The sequence below is a fragment of the Zophobas morio genome, unplaced genomic scaffold (assembly GCF_036711695.1).
Source record: "Zophobas morio isolate AGI-343-1 ecotype UQ-CSIRO unplaced genomic scaffold, CSIRO_AGI_Zmor_V1 ptg000024l, whole genome shotgun sequence".
NCBI lineage: Eukaryota > Metazoa > Arthropoda > Insecta > Coleoptera > Tenebrionidae > Zophobas > Zophobas morio.
Genome location: NW_026972129.1, coordinates 4209208 through 4229959, shown reverse-complemented (window position 1 = coordinate 4229959; position 20752 = coordinate 4209208). Strand labels below are relative to the sequence as shown.

The 20752-nt window shown below is 33.8% G+C and overlaps 1 protein-coding gene across 1 annotated transcript in view; it reads left to right on the top strand.

Annotated features, from left to right (window-relative positions):
- Positions 1–16285, top strand: part of LOC135134791 (excitatory amino acid transporter 3-like) — a 42334-nt gene extending 26049 nt beyond the window's left edge. The window contains exons 2-6 of the mRNA XM_064063624.1: positions 267–309; positions 474–519; positions 575–989; positions 12440–12769; positions 16053–16285. Coding sequence (XP_063919694.1) covers positions 267–309; positions 474–519; positions 575–989; positions 12440–12769; positions 16053–16158 — 940 coding nt within the window. The 3' untranslated portion in view covers positions 16159–16285. The remainder of the gene's footprint in view (positions 1–266; positions 310–473; positions 520–574; positions 990–12439; positions 12770–16052) is intronic.
- Positions 16286–20752: the final 4467 nt, after the last annotated feature.

Below are 20752 nucleotides of genomic sequence, written 5' to 3'. Positions count from 1 at the left end.
GTAATATATGTAATTTATAATGTTTGTTACCTTTATAACATCGAAAATACAAAATTAAAAAAGATGTCTGCGCGTTGGCATTATCTAGACAATACTATGGAATCCACTTTAGGTTGTATTGTTCACATAATGCCAACGTACTTGGCGAAATGCGTCGACAATTCTTGAAATTTTCTATTTTGTAGTAGGGGTAATAAACTTTATAATGTTGTGTAATATGTTATTAGAGTGTTATTTATTATTATTATTATTATCCGTATTTTCAGGAATATGTTTCCCCCGAACATAATTCAAGCTTGCATGGAACAGGTAATAAAATTATTTATTTCACACAATTTGTTAGAATAAACACATGTCCTGCTATGTGCCTTTTAACGTTTTCTGTAAAGATAATTGTATACGTAATTTTTGTAAGAAAGAAATGAAGTGTTATTGTTGCTTTATAACTCCTATTTTTTGTTTTTTCATTGCAGACTCGCACTAATTTGATTGTTCCGGGTAACGATGTTGACCAACAAGGTATGTTAACTATAAAATCGTTCGTTTATTTAAAAATAACTACACTTTTTAACAGATTTGTACAAGTGGGATATTGTGGAGGAAATTGTTTCTGGGACTAATATTCTTGGTCTTGTTGTGGTTGCGGTTGTAGTTGGAATCGCGTTGGCACAATTAGGAGAAGAAGCCATAACTTTAGCTAATTTCTTTCACAGTTTGATGGCTCTAAGCATGAAAATAACATCGTGGATAATAAAACTGTCTCCTGTGGGCATTTTGTTCCTAGTAATTGCTAAAATAATAGAAATGGACGATATGGAAACGGTACTAGGTCAGCTGGGATTGTATTTTGCAACTGTGATGGCCGGGATTATGGTTCATGGTTTTGTAATACTTCCACTAATATTTTCTATCGTAACAAGACAGCTGCCTTTCCGTTATATAGCAAATATGAGTCAAGCCATCGCCACTGCTTTTGGTACAGCTTCAAGGTAGGTTAATGTGTAGTACAGAACTACAGATCTAAAGAAAGTTAGAATGTTGTAACGGTAATTGTTATTACTTATTACTTTACTTACTTACTATACACTTTATTTGTGTCCTATGGCCTTCCAGTGCTTCTTGTTACATAAATTATTGTCCGCATTATTAATTAATTATAACAAATTAACCATGACAATAATATAAAGATGTCTAAAGAGTTTAGACAGTATCTCCCTCGCTCTCTGAATCGTGATCAAATTCAGGCATTTTCCGATGCAGATTTTTTATAAAAAAAAGCACTGTGCGATGCTGCATGTAGGATTTTCTAAATAAAATTTTCGGGTGACGTCATAAAGACATATTAGATGTTAATGATGATTTTAATGCTTTTTACATATCGGGTATTCAACTGAAAAAGTAAGTCATCAAGTTGGCCATGATTTTTTGTAATGATTGTGAAGTATGTCTTCAATAGGCCTAAAATTTAATCGATGATATATGATAACACGAAAATGTCAATTACATACAACAGTAGGGATTAATAAAACACATGCGTTTTTCACTACTTTTTTTTACCAAAAAAGCAATCTCAACTTGAGAATTTTTTCAGCTGAACACCCGTTATTTTGTGGTTATCAATTTATTGCTACGACACCGAAATTTTGCAAATATCCATTTCGAAAATCTGCTTACCTCATTTGGTCCACTAGGCATTATCTAAAATTAAAATTTAATGGTTATAAAAGGTACAAAAATATTCTTCACTTATCATCATTACAACATAATTTTTAAACAATATCGTGCAACCTGTAAGCGTCTTATTGACCTATCTTACAGGTTTTATATTTTTTAATGTAAAAAATTCCTTTCATGTTGATCCAAAAGTTTTGGCCATTTGAAGAAAAAAATTGGTGGAAAGTTGTTTCGACAGAACTTCCTCTCACCTAAATTACAGTGAAACATATCCACCATTTTCGAGTTGAGTTTTTACTTTACACAATTTTGTGATAACGTCATCAACATTTTTGCAAGGACAAGTAGGTATTTCAACGTGGATTGATGCAGTGTAATACTAAAAATAACAGTATACGCAAATACAGGCCAATAAGAGAATAGAATTTAGGACTGTTATCGCAGCAACGAAAAAATTTCCTGGAAATTTTTGTCGTCTTACTAACCTAACAGAAATTAATAAATAGAAATTTTTTGACATAATTACAATCGGGATAAAATTTATTATTGATTTAAATAAAATACACAAATATTGTACTTATTAATAACATTTTTGTTAGAACAGTCTGTGGTATTAGCAGCGTTCAATATTTGCAAAAGGATTAAATTTAATTTTAAATTTTTCGTAATACGAATAATCTTTTGTAGCTGCTTGGGCGTCGAATTCCACGTAACTTTGACCACAGCTTCTTTGTATTCTTTGCCATCGTTTCTTTTCATGTTAAAGGCTCAGTCTTTAAGAATCATGGCCAATTTTTCTAAAGGTGTGGATTCTTCTAGAGCGTATTTTTTTCTTCGCAAAACGTATTAATTAGCCCGAGTGGAACACGAGGGATAATTAATACGTTTTGCGAAATGCATTCGAAAAAATTTCCGGAAATAATCAACGCACTAAGTGACAAAGGAGTGAAATAACAGTCGACCAACTTTTTTTTCAGTTAGGTATATTAAGTCAAATTCCAATAGTAATTACAGATAAACATTGGGAACTATTTCGAATAACGCAGTTTGTCAAAAGTGTAACTTGTACGTGTACATCAGTACAAAGAATTTTATTAACTTTATAAATCTAATATATACCCTGAAAGAGCCTAGTTCATTAGTCATTACACATATTTAGCTAGTGAGATTTAAGGCTCCTCCTTACAGTCATTAAAATCTGCCGAAATACGGCAAAACGCCACTTCCAATATCATCCTTACTATAGCACTTGAAGACTTGGGCGACATATCTACTTGTTCGTGATACAAAGATCTTCATGGAAATAGTTTTTATATTGCATTAAAGGCTTTCGTTTTTTTAATAAAAAATAAAAACCGAAAAACTTATTTTTCTCTTTGAGCCAAAACTATAACGTATTTTGGCTTAAAAAAATCAGACAGTGTAGATAATATTATTGCTCACCTGGGACTAATAATTATTTTTTCGTTAAACTATCCATTTTTTAGTTATTGTTGATTAAAGCAAGACCTAAAAAGGGCATTTTTTGTAAATGTAGGCAACCAAACATCTTCTTTCGTCAAGAACGAGCCAAGAAAGTGTATGATTTACGATAGGGGTTGACCACTATTGAGAGATTAGACGGATTTAAAACCCTTGTTGAGAAAATAGGCAAATGAGGTGACCGTAGTGTGTTCTACCTGAAGGTTGTGGAATCGTACAATTATGTAGAAGTATTATATTAATCTAATTTCAGAATAACAAATAAATAACCGAGTTTGGATTTTTTACAAAACTGCCTAACTTGTTTCAACAGCTATAATTACTGCTGATCCCAAGTTAGACAAATTTCAAAATTATCATGAATCAATGAATATGAATAGAATAGAATAAACTTATTCAAAGCAAATTATGAAGATTAAATAGTTATTTGGCACTAATCGTGTGTATGTATTGAATTACTTATCCTTATATCTTTATATTATAAGTTCCTCTAAATTTAAAAATGTAGACTGAGATATAAATTTCTGTACCCCTGTTCAAATCAACCCACATCAGTTAGTCAGATTTCACTAATTCCAGTACCCCTCTTGGCTTACCAGGTAGGCAGAAACATGAGATCAGAAAATTTTGTACAGAAAGATATGATGTGATCACTCATTATATTCTGTCTCAGTCAAAAAAATTTATATACATTTTTAAATTTAGAAGAGGCTATAATATGTATAAAAATATGTAAGTAATTCAACACATACATTCGATTATTATTAGTGTCACATATAATCGAATCTTCATAGTGTGCTTTGGAAAAAGTTGTTCTACTCTTTTCTTTTTCAGTGATTGATAATTTTAAAATTTGTCTAATTTATCTCACATTTGGCATTAGCAGTAATTATAGCTGTTAAGCAGTTTTGTAAAAAATCCAAACTCGGTTATTTATTTGTTATTCTGAAATTAGATTAATATAATACTTCTACATAATTGTACGATTCCACAACCTTCAGGTAGAACACACTACGGTCACCTCATTTGCATATTTTCTCAACAAGGGTTTTAAATCCGTCTAATCTCTCAATAGTGGCCAACCCCTATCGTAAATCATACACTTTCTTGGCTGGTTCTTGACGAAAGAAGATGTTTAGTTGCCTACATTTACAAAAAATGCCCTTTTTAGGTCTTGCTTTAATCAACAATAACTAAAAAATGGATAGTTTAACGAAAAAATAATTATTAGTCCCAGGTGAGCAATAATATTATCTACACTGTCTGATTTTTTTAAGCCAAAATACGTTATAGTTTTGGCTCAAAGAGAAAAATAAGTTTTTCGGTTTTTATTTTTTATTAAAAAAACGAAAGCCATTAATGCAATATAAAAACTATTTCCATGAAGATCTTTGTATCACGAACAAGTAGATATGTCGCCCAAGTCTTCAAGTGCTATAGTAAGGATGATATGGGAAGTGGCGTTTTGCCGTATTTCGGCAGATTTTAATGACTGTAAGGAGGAGCCTTCTACCAATCAGAAGGGTTATGCTAATTATTCACTTGTTGAAAAACTGTCCTCCACCTTGTCTAAGTTAAATTTTGTGGTACCTACCCAACCACCTAACTCCAGCAGAATATATTTTGCTGAACGAAATTCGTTTAAAGAGATTTAATTTATTGGGTTACTATTTTCACATCACTCTATACACAAGTATACGTTTTCCTAAAATTTGGTGGATATAAATGTATCAGTTTAGGTAATTTCAGTGTAATATCAGTAAAAACTAAATTTCAAAACAGATTCATTTTCATCTATGTTTACTCGTTTGTTCCTCTTGTTTGTAAATGCCTTCTCCTGCGAAAATTACTATTGTTATCTAAATGGTGTGAAGCCAGTCGTTGAAACTTAAATAAGCAAAAGTTATGCAATGGCATTCCCTCGAAAGATAAAAAATATTGAACATCGCTTTGATGTAGGAGGAGATCATCTATCTATAATGGAATCATACGGTGACCTAGATGTGACCTTTGATTATTATTAACTCTATTTCACAAACCATATAAAAGAATGTATAACAAAAGTTTTTAAAACTTGTGGCTTCATCTATAGAAATTGTCAAGAGTTCACGAGTGTTAAAGCATTAACACTGTATTATTCATTAGTGAGATGCAGATTAAAGTACGCATTCCTTATTTGTTTGTAATCTATGAAATCCATCTCTCAAATCCCAAAACAGTTCGAGAAAATTCCTAAAGTTTTTCTCGTTTGTATGCGTGGCACCTATTCGTCTACATCCTGAGAGGTTCTGATCACACGTTATTAATTCCTCGGTTTAAGAATAATTGTGACTTACTAAACACTACACGCTCACTTTTTGCACTAAAATTCTTCAGAATAAAATAGACTGTGACTTTTTTTGTTAAATAAGATTCAATCCTTAATACTAAATATTAAACTCGAGGAAGAGTCTAATTCTAACAGGACCAATAAATTAGGCAGATCCCCTATCAGCCTATTAAGTAATCACTTTAATTTAATTAGAAGTCAATGTTATGTCAATAATTATCCCTTGACAAGGGACATCACACTACTCAAATTTTAAAAATGTAACAAACATAGATATTGTCATGTCATTTGTTCTTATTTCTTTTTTCAGTTAGGTATTTGGTAGGTAGTAGACGATTATGAGCACATGCTCGAAGTATTTATATTATATTGCCTGTTTATTTTGATTTAAATTTTTAGTTTTTAGCCTAAATAGACAGCTGCATTACACTTTATTTTAGCTTTAGTATGGAATTATCTGGAGTTATTTTTCCGCCTTTTGAACGTGTGAAGTTTTGTAATAGAACGCTGATTGATTACAACATGTTTCGACTTTATTAAAAATTTAAGTCATCTTCAGGTTTTGTTACAAGCTAGGATATGAAAAGTAACATGGATTTTGGAAACATTAATGAAATTACAATCACATACGTTTTATAATAATTAGAATATTAAAAAATCCAAAAATTCCACAAAATTTTGTGGAATTTAAAGGGTGTTAAATTACAAATTTCCATAGTAAAAGGTAAATTTGATTGGCTGTTTATTTTTAAAAACCTTTAAATTTTAACATATTTTGCTACAGAATTAGGCCTTTACTCGACAATTATTATCATGGTTCGGCCAATTTACATAAAACCTTTATAAATTATTCACTTAAACCTTCCTCGTGAATCACTCTAACTATTGGTGAAACCTGCATGAAAATCCGTACAGTAGTTTACCCATTTAAAAATGGAAGCCATAATGAAAAAATACGTAACTTTTTATTCATTTATTTTTTGTTTTATTTTAACCTAAACTGACACTTTAATTTCTACGATCAAAACCCAGGAAAATCGCATTTTTTTATATATCGCAATATCGCATAGTGTTCCAAAACTATATCAGATACATATTTTAGTAACAAATATCACAAAATGTGAGCGCAGTAATCGTTTATTTAGATCTCACATCCGGAATACGAGGGCGGTTTGATAAGTGTGGTGAAAAACTAACTTTTTTGGGAAATATCAATTTTATTTTTCAACATAATCTTCTTCGAGAGCTATGTACTTGTTCTACATAGTTTCCAATTTCTCCATTCCATATATAAAGTATATTTTTTCAAACCCTGCAAAATGCTCCTTTGCAGCTTCAATGACCGATACAAATTTCTTCTTTACAGATCAAAATTTTAAATTAGTAAAAAGGAAGTGAAATGGAGAGTAGGGTACATAGGGGATAAATCATAGGCCCAGTTCGTACAATTTTGCCATTGCAACTGTCGACTTGTGAGATGGCGTGTTTTCCTAATTATAAATCAGATTTTTATGCCCCAATCTTGGTTGTTTTTCTCTCAGTTATCTTTCAAACGATCTAATAATGCCGTATAATATATAGGTTCCTGTTACTGTTTTTTTCTTTCGAAACAGTGAATTAATATTAAATCTTGGGGTACTCTGAAACCAGACTTTGTCAACTGTTTGGGTTGATTTTTTGAGACTTATGTGTAGTGAAGAATCTAATTTTCGTTCATTTTAAGTGGATGTCCAATCACTGTTAAGTTCATTTATTATAAAATAAATGGTTTTCCACCCTGGTGCAGACTCCCCATAACTTCCTTCATCCAACTCGGCTGTAAGCTGCGCCATTGTTCTCTTCTTTACATAAAAGTGTTTTATCACCGTATGAAACTTGTGTTTTTCAATTATTATAAAAAACAGGAAAGTGTTCAACTCAAACGAGTGCCACATTTAAACTACACGTTCTACAAGGTTAAATTTTGGCAACAGGTTCTGTAAAAGATCAACCTTGATGCACTGCAATTTAGCGGATTGTCACCCCGCATTATGCAAATTTACGACACTTCTCAAACAGCCCTCGCATAAAGAATGTTACTGTAAAATAACATGCGTCACGCGCTCTACTTTAAGTTGCTGTAACTTGAGGAAGTTGGAGTTTATACATTTTTCAAATAAAAATTTTAAATTGTGGTTACCACCTCGTCAGATGTGCTAGAAGCTGGACCATTGCTAAAGATGTTTTTAATTTGATTTTAAATTTATTCTTAAAATGTTGCTTTTTACTTCCCTAGCGTATGCTAAGGAAGTATTGTAATTGAGTATCATTGGGCGAGTCGCTACTTTTATGTTTTCTTGACGTTTCGTGCCCCTAGGATACGAAAACATATATCTCTCGTTTCCGTCTGTCTACCATCTGTTCGCGTTTGTGGCGATTTTTATTAGACAGATAATCTTCTAAACTATCGAACCGATTGTTGTCGAATTTTGTATGTATATTTTAGGAATATCGTGTAGATAGTAAAACGCTAACCATAATTTGTCTCATCATCCCCACCAACGTCATCTCTAACTTTTATAGTAGTAAATGTTATTTAAATTTTATAAAAAATCATACTCCTCCACTTATAGTTTATAAATCCGTGTTCAATTTTTACTTCAGGTATACAGATTTTGGTAAAAAAATTGAAAATTGTATAACATTTTACAATTTAGCTTTGAAACTGCAGAACTCAGTGCCCTGAAATCTTGCAACCGTTTTAAAGTTATTGGAAACGTGGTAAGTCGTTAATCAAAATTTATCCGTTTATGTATGACTCTTCTAAAAACTGATGATTACATCTCAAAATTTGCCAAACAAATCTTATCTAAAATCTGCAAAATATAAAGAGTGTATACCGGTGATTTATCATTGTACTCATAATTTTTAACTGCTTATACAGGGTTAATAAAAAAAATAATGAATAAATTAATTTGTTTTATTAATCAAATCAAAAACTGCAAAACCTAATACTTCGAAGTGTTGCAGATGTTTTAAAGTTTTTGTAAGCCTTGTAAATTTGTAATAAAAATATATCTGTTTATCCCTTCCAAAAAATTGATGGCGTCATCTCGAAATTTTTTCAAAGAAAGTCTACGTATCGAAAACTTGTAATTTATCATTACATTCATATTTTTTACAAAAATATTTTTTAGAACTGCTCATACAGGGTGACTAAAAAACTGAAAGAGTCAATTTATTTTATTTATTAAATCAGAAACAGTTCCCTTTTCCCGAAAATTTAGAAATAAAATTGTAATTTTTCAAAAAAGCTGGATATGTTTTATTGTACTTCAGAGGCGAGGGAAGTTCTGTCGAAATAACCTTTAACAATTTTTTATGATTGTGATATATAACACGGAATATGATTAGGAAATAATGTAATTGAGATATTGAGAACTTCATAAATTTGACCGGATTAATATATTTTTATTTTGAAGAAATATTGTGAAGAAAAAAATGTACGTAGATACGTATATATGTCCGTTAGTTTTTACTAATTGAGACTTGTGACTTTTTGTAAGTAGATTTTAATACAAATGTAAATAGTAGTATACATTTTTCGTCTTTGAATTCAGTTTATGGTTGCACAGTAACAGTTGTATTGTCATCAACAGGAAATTTTATTTTATTGCAAGTATTGTGATAGATAGTATTATAACTTCATAACAAATTTATTTATTATTTAATAACTATAATAATTTTATATGCTGCGTAAATAGGAATTCAGTCAATTTATTACCAGATAAATAAATGTGATAACAATTTGTTGCCTGTTGCGTGTGTTATTTTAATGATAGAATGTAGTAGCTCGGAGAAGACAAATCTATAGTAGATCTTTAAAAGCAAAATGATTAATTTACTTATTTGACATAATCAGCATGCATGAGGAAAGAAACATTTTCCTCATTGCCTTAGTAATTAATAAGAGTATCAATTAAGGTTAAATGTTGAACAAATGATAGATTTTAGGTTGCTTTACTATTCGGTATTGCCCGAACATGTCGAAAAATAAAGTTATACAATATGAATTCTGAAGATAGTTAATAGTATTTAACATTACTAGCATGGTAGAAGGGTTTTTACTGGCGGACAGTAACCTTCTGGAGCCAGTAAAAACTCGTTACCTTGCGTGTATTGTTCAATATTTTATTTGTTTCTCACTTGTAAATAACTATTATAAATTATTAAAAACTCTAGAAGGTCCAATGTTTGAAGAAACATCGTATGAGCTTTAGACGTATTGCCTTGGAAACGCACGTCAGCATGGACTTGTCATAGCATTTACTGTGTTGTCTAGTTCTGTCATTTATAGTTTTCGATTTATCGTTTTCGATGTATTGAAATGAGTGTGGCGCAAGCTATATTATTGAGAAGCAGCAATTGTAAGTGAAAATTTACCTGAATCAATTTTGGCTGTCATTTCAACTTAGAATAGTTTAAATCTTATACTATTAAACGAGCAAAGTTTGTATATATATATATAAATATATATCTATATATATAATGGGTTTCTCAAAAACGGCTCTAACGATTTCGATGAAATTTACAGGTTGGGGGTTTTTTGGGTCAAGAAATCGATTGATCGTAGTTTTAACTTCTGAAAATTACAGCTTCATACATTTTCAGCAACTTTCAGGCAGTGAATTATATTTGTTGCTAGGCAACATCAGATGACACTACACGAACACGAGATTGTTTTATAAGAGAAGTTTGGGTGACAGTCTGACAGTACGTTTGACGTGCCTTTTTATCTTCAATTGTACGTACCGAAACATACTCCACTGTATAGAGCACGTTAAAATTCAACTCCTGAGGTGAGAAAATTTACGGAAAACTAAACAGTGAGCGGATGAAAGGCACACGAAAGAGCGTTGAATTGAGGTTATTGTCGAGCATTCATTTCAGAGGTTCCACGGTCGGAGTCAAAAATGTGATCGTTTTCCGGGATGGGACCGTGTTATTTGAGTTTTTGGGCTCAACGTTTCGCACGCTTTCATAAATGGCATCTTCGGGAGCAGGGTTGAGATTGAGAAATTAGGAATAACGCAAAAGGCACGGTAACTCAGTATGTTAACCACACCAGAGGCGAAACTATTCTGGCAGTAAGAATGTGGTAGTGACCTTTTTCTAGAGTCGAGAGAGAGAACTAGGAAAAAGAAAAGAACGACAGAGAGAGAACTTGGGTAACAAATGAGATTTTAATAAATGTCAAACAATAATTCCAGTTTTCTATTCTTTAATCTCTACATGTCACTCATCAGTATTTAAAACAAAGACTGCTTATGGAATTTCTTTTTTAATGTGTATTTTTAATTAGCGCGTCTACTTCAAAATGCATACTATACGCATATTTATCTGTCCTAATCTGATCTAATACTACTAAACGAGCCGAGTGAAGCTCGGTCAACCAGATATTGTTTAAAATACATGGCTGTATGAGCGCGAACAGGGCTGTAAAAATTTTACTAGCAGCCAGTAACATTTTTTACAGGCTATACTTTATAAGTGAGGAACAAATAAAACTGTCTTAATTGTCAATATACCAAAACGCATAAACAGCAAAAATTTACCATTATCAGTGAAGGTTTTGGTATTAATCCCATAGATTTATTATAGACGTCATGTGAGCTTTCGTCTCACTGACGAAAAAAAACTTATCACTATTGCACGTGATAAGTTTTTATTGAAATATTATCGTGGAAAATGTTCTCGACAAGTGGTCGGGATTATGCTTTTGGAGCAATTCCCAGAAAGATTGCAAGTTTTTTAAAAGTTGATGACCCAAAAAGTTACCCCGGACATGCATTCCGAATCAGTTCAACAACTATATTTGCAAATGACGGTATAATTTAAATGAACAAATTTTAAATTGAACGACGTAATTAACATACGGTATTCCAGGTGGAGCTACAACTTCCTTGAAACGGCATGATGGGTGGGAGTCTTTAAAAGTCGCGGAATTATATATTGATGGCGATATTGAGCAAAAGATCAAGACTGCTCAAAAGATATTGAGCAGCGAAAGTACTAAGGAGAATCTTGCATATAATGCATAAGTTAGCAACAGAGACTTTTCCTCTCTCACTCTCAACATAGTGAAAATTTGTATTTTCAAAACTGTACCTTTAATTTTAATCTAAAAGATAAAAATCAATAAACAATGCTTGAATGCTGAACCGTATTTTAAATAGACTATAAGATACATTACCTTTGACAACGTATCTTACGAGAATAACCTAGTTTTTATGGCAAACTTAACACGCATGTCCACATGCACCACAGAAACGGTTTAAAATTTAGTGTTAGAAAATATATTGTTACGATGAGCGGGCGAATAAAATCCGCGTAGGTTAAAACTCAACAATTTATTTCTTAATAACTCGTATTTACACGACTAACCATTGCAACGATTATGTACAGAAATTATTTCGGTGAATTTCACTTCCCCAAAGATGGACTCTATTTAAACAGTACGCGGTCCTTCTCGAAACCCTACGTCACCGCTTGTAGACTTCTCCGGAATCCCCATTCGCGACTTCCATTTCCAGGCGTTTCTTTAGCGTTCCGTTGCTCAGTCGCATTAAGCATGAATCATCACCGGCGTAAGATAAGAGAGTTCTCGACGGCCTTAGGCGTCGTACCGAGGCGGCGCAAGGGTGTATTTCCTAACAATATTATTTATTAGGTCCTGAATACTTAAAAGTTTTAGTATATTTCGAATCAGATTTGATAGCTGAAGATATTAATAGGTAGTGAAAATATTTTGATTGAGAATCATTGCACTGAAGTGTGTGAACACTGTAGTGACATAATAAGCAATGCACTAAAAACGAGACCGGTTTCACCTTACCAAGCAATTACGCCTTTTAGATTTGTATTACTTTCATCTAATTTTCAGAATATTAAATTTGATTCTATGATTTGTTACAGTTCTGCAAGTCTTCCAGTTACGATACAATGTTTAGAAGAAAACAACGGAGTTGATCCAAGAGTAGCTCGTTTCGCAGTGCCAATTGGAACAGCGATTAATATGGACGGTACAGCAATATATGAAGCAGTTGCTGCAATTTTTATTGCACAAATTAGACAGCTTGAATTATCAGTTGGAAACTACATTGCCATTAGTATCACAGCAACAGCAGCCAGTATAGGTGCTGCAGGTATACCTCAAGCAGGTCTTGTCACATTAGTAATGGTTCTGGATACTGTTGGTTTGCCGGCTGAAGATGTTTCCTTGATCTTAGCTGTGGACTGGCTATTGTAAGTACTTAAAAAAACATCGTAAAATTATTAACATAGAACTTTTGTCGCTTCTGAAACAAAACTATATAGTTTAGCTCTTTAGAATTTATGAAATGAATCTTTTGGTGTTGTAAAAAATACGTATATTAATTTAATGAATACGACTAAGATGTATTTATTTATTTATCCTTCTAGAAAGTTAAAATAGTGTTTAGAGATGGAACGTCATTCGCGATTTTATAATTCGTTTTATTTTTTAGAATCAATTATGCAGAACAAAAAAATAAAGAGAGGATCAACTAAGTTTATCGATTAAGTCCAAAATGTTTCATCTAATTTGCCTACAATTCTGGGACCACAGTAGAATTTTTATTTATATTAAAAAAAAGAAAATTTGCGGAATCGTGTTTTACGTAATGTCTTTGCCATTTCTATTGAAATACCACTTGTTGAACGTAAATTTGACAACGTTCATATTCAGACAATTTTGTAACTAAAAGCCGTTGTCAATCAACCGAAAGCTGGTACCAATTGCTAAATTTTAAGCAAAATCAACAGGTGGTGTTTCAATAGAAAGGGCAAAGACAATATATATCGACTTTTCTGATGAGATTATCTTCACAGAGTTGATCAAAGTTACCGATAAGAGTTCTTCAGGCTTTGACGGTATTACATCCCTTATAAGTACTTAAACGGGTGTGCTAGTGCTGTTAGTGGCCTTCTTCGTTTATAATGTCATGCTTATTCCAAACATCAAGACTTCGATAATATGACTTAAGGCACAAGTTACTCATGTTTTTTTGACATTACATTTGATAGAATACGGGAGAATGTCTTGTAAGTTGCAGTGTTTTGCTTTTGATTTTCGTCATTTGTCAAATGTGTTTCACTACTTGTCAAATCTATTTCTTCTTTTTATTAAATAATGCGCTATGATACTTAATGAAATTTTACAGTAGAAATTTTCTTAATTCACTAATATTTCAAAACATGGTTTTTTTATTGCGATATTCTATTATTCTATGAGCAGAGATGCCATAATATCTTTGTCTTTATGATATACGAAATATAGCGCAATGAGAGGACGTTCGCTTTGAATGAGAAAGCTTCGTGTTTTGTTCTGTTATTTTAGAGACTATCCATTAAATTAATTAACCCCATAACTTTACATTATACATAGGTATTACAATTAATGTGTTTATTCTTACCAAAACTTTTTTATAAACCTTTGCATAAATAAGCTTTAAATAAGCTGTTTAATAACTTTAATGCCATCTTTTTCAATGATTATAAAGCTACTTATTTCGGCGCATATTTCGCTCTAATAAGCTGGTATTTATCTTTGTTTTATAAGTAGTTGTTGCCCACACTAGTTGATGACTTGACAAGATACTCTATTTTCCTTATTAGACGATGAGTCAGTGATCATAAAATGCTTGGGAGAATAAGATTTGAGAATGAAGGCAGACAAATTTCTATGCTACAAAGTTCTGATTATTACAAGAGCCTCTTCACTGCAAAATGTCAATGAATGCCATTTTTCGGTATTGAGCAGAATTCCTGCTTTAAAATAACTCTTAAGCTGAATAGCGTAAGAGTTATTTTAAATAATATTATCTTGATTATTTACAAAATCATGTGTGCATTTATTAAAATTTGTATTTGAATTACACGCTCAGAGAATAACGTCATAAAATTATGAAAATTGCATTGGAGAGAGATTTTGTTGACCTATTATAATGTGAAATTAGATTAAATGGTATTTTAAATAAAAAACACAGTTTTAACTTAATTAAATATGTCAACCACATTCCGAAGACTGAACATATACGATGCCACTTTTTAGAACCAAATACCCACTATTAAGTGTGCGAAATAGTTATTTATGTACCAAGAACGAAAAAGTGCCTATTATAGACGAGTCTGAAGGTTCAAACAAGCGAGGCTATAACAGGCAGTTTTATATTAGGTATTACATTTTTCAATCGACCTTCCCGATTCTAGCAAATTAAAAGTACAACAATTCTTTATTTTCAATATAATACTCAAAATTACAATTATAATGTTTATGTTAATCGCACACCGTGCTAAAATAATCCAAACCGACTCCACACTGTGCCGTATCCAAAGCGGACGAAAATGTTGGGGAACAAAAAATGTTAGCGTCAGCGGATGAAAAAGGCTTGTGGACGAAAAAGTGTTCAAAAGTGACATTTTTGTCCGAAAATAAGTACGTTAAAGATCAGTTTTGGAAAAATATATTTTTAGTAAATTCTGATTGTCTTTTAAGACTATACATCTAGAGCAACAACTAGAACTTTATCTCTGTAATAGTTTTCCTAAATGAAAAGTCATGTTAATTTTAATAATAATGAAAAAACTTTCAGAGTTTAAATAATATATTTGTAGTCATTGCTACACGTGTTTCGGTACACAGTACCGTCTTCAGGCAGAAGAGAAATTGGGGTTTTACAGAGCTATTCCTGAATTTATACCTGATTTAACAATGGTGTTTTCAAATTTATGTTAAGTAAGGGAGATTTGTTTATTTCGGTTTGGTCGTTCATTAGTGTATTTAATCTATTGTACCTATTTATTTCCAGACATTCTAACGCGTTTAATTTTGCGCCTTTATTTTCTATGTGTAAAATTTTGAATTCGTCGTTGAAATTATGCTGTTCTTGGATAAGGTGGTTCGCGTACGTAGAATTTGATTTTTTGTTGACAAATGCTGATTTATGTTCTTTTATAACTTTCTTTAACATAAATTTGAAAACACCATTGTTAAATCAGGTATAAATTCAGGAATAGCTCTGTAAAACCCCAGTTTCTCTTCTGCCTGCAGACGGTACTGTGTACCGAAACACGTGTAGCAGTGACTACAAATATATTATTTAAATTCTGAAAGTTTTTTCATTATTATTAAAATTAATATGGAGTTTAAACACGTATCAGCCTCATCAATACAAACAGAAAAGTCATGTGTAACAATTTTCTATTCTTCTTGTTTGTTTAAAGTGATACTTGTCTTTAATCATTTTAACCTAAATTTTTACAAATTTTCAGTTGTGTTGTATATGACAAATTCCAAAAATGCTTGGAATCGAGAATGATCGAGATCTAAGTATAATCACGTTATGCACTTTTGGACTAATGTTATGTCACTGATTTGCAGTAGATTGAGTATCCTATGTTTAGATAAAGTAAACAAGTGTGAATGTTTTTCGGAAGTCTAATTAATTTTTGAGAGATAAAATTTCGTCTTATAATCAGTTAATAAGAATTTTTGTTAATGTTTTAGAGATCGCTTTAGGACAGTTATCAATGTAATGGGAGATGCTTTCGGAGCTGGTATTGTCAATCATCTAAGCCAAAAAGAACTAAATACCCTACCGGACGATCCATAACGCATGTGGGACAATAGGATGTATCTAAATGTAACCAAATAGTATCAGTGGTACTTATCTATAAAGTAATTTATGATTTGAAGAATGTAATAATATAATTAGATGTTATTAAAAAATAACAGGCTCATTTTTTAGTCTCATCTCAAAATACATAAATTTCTCCCCGTCCCTTCCCACCGACCCTATATAAATTATACTAAATGACATTAGAAATGCAATACCGAGAAATAACGACTAACATTTAACAATTTATGTTGTGTAGGGCTGATATAAAGAATGCTCTGATAAAAGTTTCCGTCTTTTATCTCTAACAATTTTAAATGTTTTGTCCTGGCCCTCCAGATTTCCTGGATTCTTCTGGATTCTTAATTTATGGGGGGCTGACCGTGGCCAGCCGGCACTTAGGCCTCGCCTTTGGGCCCATTGTACCTTCCCCAAGTCCATATCAGGGTGTTTTCCCGCTCCTCTACTCGTCAAGCCACCCAACTGCTTGAATGTACTTCAGTAATGCAGAGGGTGGAAACTCCCTGATATTTGCCATACTAGGCCAGATGTCCCCTAGTATGGATTCTCTGTAGGAGGCTAGGGCTGGACACTCACGAAGAATGTGCTCAGCTGTTTCCTCTTCTTCATTGCATCGACGACAGATTCTGTCTGTTACCACCCCTATCGTATGTAGATGTTTGTTAAACTGGTAATGTCCCGTAAGGAATCCTACCAGTTTACGCAGTTTGTCCCTTGAAAGTGAGAGATAAAATTTCGTCAACTTACGGTCTGGTGTCGCCATACAAGCTCTACTATGCCGACAGCTGCTCAACTTCACCCATATCTGCTCATGGCGTCTCTGGGTATATTGCTTTACGAGTTCGTTCGAGAGGGCGACCGAAGGCGTGATTGCCGGTTCGGGTCCCCAGAAGGGCATGCGCGCGACTTGCTTCGCCATCTCATCTGCCCTTTCGTTTCCTTCGTTGCCACTGTGTACTTTGATCCAACAAAGTTCCACACTATTCCTCTGCGTTACATACTTTAGCGTTTGTCTGCACTCCCAAACCAGCCCGCATCGAACCATGCAGCTGTCCAGGGCTAGTAGTGCCGACTTGCTGTCAGTAAGTATGCGTATTGATTTGTTGCCGATTTCACGTTCAGCAATGATTCTAGCTCCCAGCATTATTCCCATCAGTTCTGTTTGTAAGACAGACGTGTAGGTGCCGAGAGGTACACTGACTTGTGCGTTCAGTTGTTCGGAGTAGATGCCGGCTCCTGAACCACTATCTGTTTTGGCACCATCGACATAGATATCTATGTCGGCTCGTCCTTCTGAATTATCATTCATTGATATTCTATATGTCTTCTCATATATTAATTTTGTGCCCATTCGGTCACAACTCATCCTTAACAAGAGTATTCTGTTGAACGCCTCCGTTAAGATCCGAGTGTGCTTCGTTGTGCGGCCTTGCTTGTTCCATACTCCCAGAGAGTGAAGTCTTAGAGACGTCGTCATTGCCGCTTCCTCTATGTAAAGGTTAAGAGGTGCTAAGCAAAGAAGAGTCTCCAGCGCCGCTGTGGGAGTGGTCCTCATTGCTCTTGTAACACTGAGACACGCCATTCTCTGAACGTGTTCTGGTTGCAGGGCTGTTGTTTTTTGTCTGGCTCTGGGCCACCAAACTAAAGCTCCATAGCACAGCATCGGTCTGACTATTGCCGTGTAGATCCAGAGGGCGATCTTGGGATTTAAACCCCATGACCTTCCCACCACCCTACGACATTGCCAAAGAGCCGAGCGTGCCTTTTCCACTTTATCATCTACATGCTTCTTCCAATTCAGTCGCCAGTCCAATACAACTCCCAGGTATTTGACTTCGTCCGAAAGTTGAAGCGTTGTGTTAAGTATTTTTGGCATCTGTAGTGTGCCAATTTTCCTTTTCCTAGTGAACAGGATTAGTTTCGTCTTTTCTCCATTAACGGAGAGGGTATGCCTGCTGCACCATTCCTCGACTATTTTTACTGCAGCTTGCATTACCTCACATAATGTATCTGCGTTTTTTCCTGTTAGCAGAATGACTAGATCGTCCGCGTATCCAATTGTGTGGTAGTCAAGATCATTGAGGCATCGTATCAGGCTGTCAACGACAGTATCCCATAGTACAGGAGAGAGAACTCCTCCCTGAGGACATCCCCTGTGTACAACAGCCTCGATCTCAGTGCCACCTACATTAATCATTACTTCCCTATTTCTCAGCATACCGGCCACCCACCTACTTAGGGTGGGGTCCACGTCGTGCTCTCGTAGGGTTAGTTCTATGCTTTTGAAGGTCGTTTTATCAAACGCTCCTTCAATATCCAAAAACATTCATAAGGTGAAGCCCTACTGTGTGTAGGGCCGTATCGGTGGATCTTGCTTGGATGTAGGCATGTTGGTTCGAATGTAGAGGTTGCTTGCTCAAAGCAGTCTCCCGAATCTCTTTTTCGCTTAGTCTTTTTAGCGTTTTCAGCAAGAATGATGTTAAGCTACCTCCAGATTTCCTGATTTAAACTCCATCGAACATATATGTGATATGATGGGATACTAACAACCTTAGAAAGTCCTCCATAGACCTTAGTTTCGCTACAACCACAAATTCAAGTTGCTTGGGATGAACTACCCCAGGAGGAAGTAATGGAATCGATACCCAGGCGTGCCAACAAATGCATTAACAATGGGGGTCACCAAACGAACTATTAATTTTTGTTTGTTTATATTTTCTTATGATTGAAATTTTAACTTTACTAATTTACGACTAATAAATGACAGTGAAACGCACTTCAATTTTTTTTATTTCTCGGCGTTGCATTTCTAGTGCCATTTAGTATACAGGGTTATTCAGCTAAGATGACCCATTTGTGTTTTTAAATTAGGCAACCCATAATACCGATTCCACTTAAGCCTGGATTACAAAAAATGTTTCAAAATTGAATTGTATCAAAGTTTGCTTATAAGTGTATAGAAACGTCAGTGTCAGAGAAATGCCTATGCACTCTTACGATAATAACGAGAAAACCGACATTCGATTCTAAAAGAGATTTTTGTGGGCAAATTGTGTTATTTTATTGCCTGGTAGGTGAACGAAACACATTCAATAAATTTAAGACTGTCATGCAACTGTAATAAATTGCTGACTTTGGCTTCATCACTGAACAAAACACATTCAATAAAATTGGGATTAATTTGCATTTGGTTTCTTATAAAGTTATAAAAATCCAATCTTTGCAGTTAGTTTGTGGATCGAAGTGGATGCTCCAGGTACAGATGTTTAGAATGGTTAGGATGAAATTTATTATTTATTATCTAACAATAGCAATTTGTCCCATAACTCCCATATGAGGATTCTCATTAACTTGTGCAAGAAGTTATACTTCTTTTTCCAAGCTAGTTGCAGTCTGGTTCCGTTTCCTCTTGTTAGCAGACCACTTTCTTACGCAACGAATTTTCTAGCCCCTTGAAAATTTTGGGTGTTGGGGCCACACGGTCAGGGTACCTTCGGGCATACAATTGTACCGTACGCCTAGCCTTTTTGTGTCATTCTCCATAACGCGTCCATAACTAAGGATCTTGTCGGTTTTCTCGTTATTGAATGCATAGGCGTTTTTCTGACACTGACGTTGACTGACGTTTCTACATTTAGCAAACTTTGATACAATCTAATTTTTGTAATTCAGTTTCAGGTGGAATCGGTATTTTGGGTTGCCTATCTTAAAAACATAAATGGGTCGTCTTAGCTGAATAACCCTGTATGTATAATAAAACGTGGGTGAAAGAAAAAAATATCTTTCGATGTAACACGCATGAATTTCAAACATGTGGTATGCCATATCAGGAAATCACATACTACCTATTTGTTGTAAAAAAACGTTAATTTTGGTCCTCACGTTAAAAATTGATATTTTTGTTTGTGTTTATTATACTTATATTTTTTTATTATGCTTTTAAATTTGTTATCGAAGGTAGTTGAAGAAAACGATAGAGACGAATTGGAAGTCATGGAAATCCTAGGATGATGAGACCGATATGATTGAGACAAAAACTAGAATGAAGTGAAAGCGAGGCATAAAAAACAAGAGGAAAACAATCATCGAAAAGTTAACCTGAGGTGTAGTATTGAAGCAGTACGACTTTTGTCTAAGACTAAGAGCTTCATTCTAAAGTCAAGCGTAACGGAGTCGAAGACAAGGAAGATGACAATTTGAGCCAATATCTAAGGATAGCTGCTTTCAAAGTATGAGAGTAAAACTACCTGGAAAGCTGACTTGACTTAGTACATAGATGGGCCATAAAATCGCTTTCGGATAAAGACAAAAAGCGATGTCTCTCAAACTTGGAAGGACTTAAAAGAAGCTGTCAATCATTCCAGGGTCAAGTCAAGTCAGTTTTCCAGGTAGTTTTACTTTCTTATTTGGAAAGCAGCTATAATTACTAGAGACGTGCAGTTTTAGTTCATGCGACTCTCACCACTTTCCTTCACTAGCGCGCGATGTTATTGTTTCTCTTCGCCCATCAACAAGAAAATGTCATTGATTTGGCTTAAAAAATGAAGTATATGTGCTGAAACAGGAGTTT